This window comes from Geospiza fortis, unplaced genomic scaffold, assembly GCF_000277835.1.
Source record: "Geospiza fortis unplaced genomic scaffold, GeoFor_1.0 scaffold318, whole genome shotgun sequence".
In the NCBI taxonomy this organism is placed as follows: Eukaryota; Metazoa; Chordata; class Aves; order Passeriformes; family Thraupidae; genus Geospiza; species Geospiza fortis.
In genome coordinates, this window is record NW_005054371.1 from 2,831,316 (window position 1) to 2,834,793 (window position 3,478).

A 3,478-nucleotide genomic window follows, 5' to 3' on the forward strand; every position below is an offset into this window, starting at 1 on the left:
GCAGTAAATAGATAAATATAAATACACCATAACTTTTTGCATAATTTTGATAATGACATGTTTCACTTTAAATATTTCTTAAGCAATGGTTAAAAATTCCTAACAAAGAACTTGCTTAAATCAGGTACCACTGAATGCAACAAAGTATACTTTAAAGTCAGAAGTACAAAAATGCACATTTGGATATACACCAATTTTGCTGTAAACCTTACCTTCAAATAACTGTTACAGAACACTTTTCTTTTTCTAATATAAGTGTAAATAACTGAATATGTCCATAGCTATTTTCAAAGCAACTCTGGTCAGCTTGCTAATTACCTCCCGCCATACTTAGAGAAGCAGAATTACATTAAGAAAATACACATTAAAAAATTTCCACTTAAATGACAGACTACCCACCCTGTCCTAAGTACTGTTACTCTGAAGGGCTCTCAATCCAGCTCCTTGAACAAATCATAGGCTAAGTAGGTCCTGCTCATACGTGTTCTCATGCTAATTTTCACGTGCAAAGTTGCTCATTTGTGTGAGCATGTCCCGAAGACTCTATACCCAGCACCCTCTCAGTGACAATTACAGAAGGGGTTTCACAGAGAAAGGGCAAATCCTGTGCTACCCAACTCTACCTGTGCTTCTGTACCTCCCCTTGCACTGGCTCCTTACATTCCTGCCAGCAGTGCTATCAGTTCCTCAATCAGCTGGGAATTAAACCAGTGCTTTCGCAAGGCAACCTGCTCCACCTGCCTGCACAAGTGCTGCTGGTAACAGGATGGTACAGGAGGGGGACCTGGGAGTGGGTGGCCTGAGAACAGCACTGTTTCTTTTTCAGGCAAAGGCACAGCTTTCAAGCACTTTCACAGCTCACTAAGGACTACTGGCATGTGTTACTCCTTCCCATCTCCACAATCTGCACGGTCCCACCACTTTCCCTATGTCAGCTATCATAATCTCCAGACACCCACGTAAGTGGAGCTAACTTCCATTACAGACAAAAACAAACCTTAAGACAAACATTGGTATTTTTCAGTTAAGCTGCCTTTTGGATGGAGTGCCACAGTAAGAGACAGAGTTGGGACCATGAAGCCAGAAGTTTCCACCTTCAGGTAGAACTGAACTGCAGCAGCTCATCCACACGTGCATGGAATCACATTTAGCTCTGCAAGCCCTGCAAACCCAAGTGTCACTGTGCTCCTTCTGCTTCCAGACAGTCATTCCTGCCCCTGCTACCACACCCTCTCTTGCGTCAGCACAAACATTGGTGAAGCTCTGCTGGCATAAACAACCCGACAGTGATTCCACTCAGGAAGCTGCCCTGGCCTAGAAAACCTCTGTAAAAAAGGGGTGGCACTGTTTCTTTTGACAGCACTGTGAGTTATGCTCACTTACACCCATTTAAAAATGACTTGGCAACAATGGGTGCAGCTTGGCCACAAGGAAATCTTCCCTTTTTAAAATTAGCTGAAAAGTCTTGCTTCCTGACTTGTCCCACAAAATGGAAATGAAGGAAGACAGGAAGGTCTTTAGGGGTTGAGGTGGCATTGCTGTTCTTGTGACCAAAGAGTTGTGGCTGCTGACAAAAAAAACCAAGAGCCCAAAATAATCAGCTTCAGTTTCCACCTGGTGATATTTACTTTCCCTGTTCCTTAGGCAGCTTTCCAAAGGAAGGGACAAGCGGTTTTGCCATGAGCCAAGTTTGAAGGCAGAGCAACACAGGAGACCAAGCAAGAGGAGCTGAACAGGAGGAACTGAATGACTTGAATGAAAGAGGGCAATGCATACACACAGGCCAAGGAGGCTTGGAGCACTGTGGGAAGGCAAGCTGGGGTCCAGTTGACAGGTTCACAGCATCAACATGGCACAGGTGATCCAGGATGGATAGCAGAACAATGGAGGTAGATTAATATGAAAGCTGTGAGAGTTGTAGAGAGCAAGAGCTAGGTTAGAACAGCATCCAGAAAAGTGGGGGGAAAACCCATTAGAGGTTTGTCAGAAGAGGGAGTTGTATGTATTTAATATGTGGAGCCCTAAGAATTTTTAGGCTAAAGTACAAATAGAAAAGAACAGTAATACAGGAATAGGACAGTAAGAATCACTTAAAAATTGAATGGGAAAAGGAGGAATATCAGGTTGCAATCGAGTGAGCCCAGCTCTGCAGCATCCTGCATTCATTCTCACTCATACATACAAAGTGGTGGTAGAACAATGGGGCACTGGAAGGGGAACAAGCCAGCTCTCTGTTCCTGCACAGAGGCATCTGGAGAAACAGACACTCGGGAAGGATGCATATATAAAAAGCTGGAGCCACAAAGTGCTGGCACTGATGCATAAATCAAGTATTCACATTGCTTCTACTTCAATCCTAATCTGGCCCCAATGAAAGGAAAAAGGTAATTGAGGAACCCTAATTTACATAATGATTGAATAGGCCTTAAAGCATGTTATAGTCCTGTGCCCAGTGATGATTTTCAGTACTAGCTAAAAATAGTTTTATTATCCGAGTAACTAAATTTACTAATTTTGATAAATAATTAATTTCTCAAAATTAAAGCCCTTACCTTGTACAGCCTCTTTTATTACACCAATAAATTGACTCCACAGAACTTCAGGATCTAATTCAACCCATCCAGGACGAGGATAAAGTGATTCTACCTGTTCGGGAAACACAAATAGCATTATTATGAACCCTAGAAATCAGCAAATACATTTGGCTTTGGGTTGTTTTGTTTTGTTCTTCATTTTGTGAATCTCCTGTAAGAGTAGAAACAACAGTGTACTTTTAAAACATTGTTCAACGTGGATGTGTGATCTCTGCAAGACCTCCTCTGTTCCAGGGCAATAAAGAACTCAAACCCCTTGAAATAAGGAAGTCCAAACCTCTTGGAAAAAAGGAACGTGTAAAACCCCTTCCAGAGCTGCAAAAAGGAAAGCAGGTGTCTCAGAAAGCCGTTTCTGCTGCATTGCTTAATTCTGACGTCGATGCCTCTGAGCTGCTCAGGGGCAGCACAGCAGGCCAGGGATCACCTGTCAGACGAGCTTCCAGCGCCAGGGAGGGTCAGCTCCACCGAGAGCAGCCCTTTCCATCCCCGAAATCCATCAAGATTTCTTACACTTCTCCTCGCTGAAAGCTTTTCATTGCAATAGGCAACAGTAAAAAAAGTTAATTCTGGAGATTGCCTTGATCCTAAAATCACAAGCACTACTAACCAAAAGCAGCCTGAAATTCACGTTCTAAAGTTGACACTTCTTCACATAGCGCTGTTACATGATGGGACGCGTGTAAACGTAAATCTATGCAAATCTCAGCTATGCTCTACTAACAAAAGCGGTTTTGTTCAGACAGATTAGTCGATAAGCCACCGAAGGTAAGGTAACCGGGAAGGGTGGGAAGGGGTGAGCGCCGAAGCAACGGGGTGAGAGCTACGGCGGTCCCGCGGGGGTCGGGGTTTGGGGGGTTTCCTTTCACCCCCCGGGAGGCGGAGCC

General features: G+C 43.9%; 1 protein-coding gene across 1 annotated transcript in view; it reads right to left on the reverse strand.

Annotated features, from left to right (window-relative positions):
• Nucleotides 1-3,478, reverse strand: part of GK5 (glycerol kinase 5) — a 24,177-nt gene that overhangs the window by 18,170 nt on the left and 2,529 nt on the right. The window contains exon 2 of the mRNA XM_031060034.1: nt 2,553-2,646. Coding sequence (XP_030915894.1) covers nt 2,553-2,646 — 94 coding nt within the window. The remainder of the gene's footprint in view (nt 1-2,552; nt 2,647-3,478) is intronic.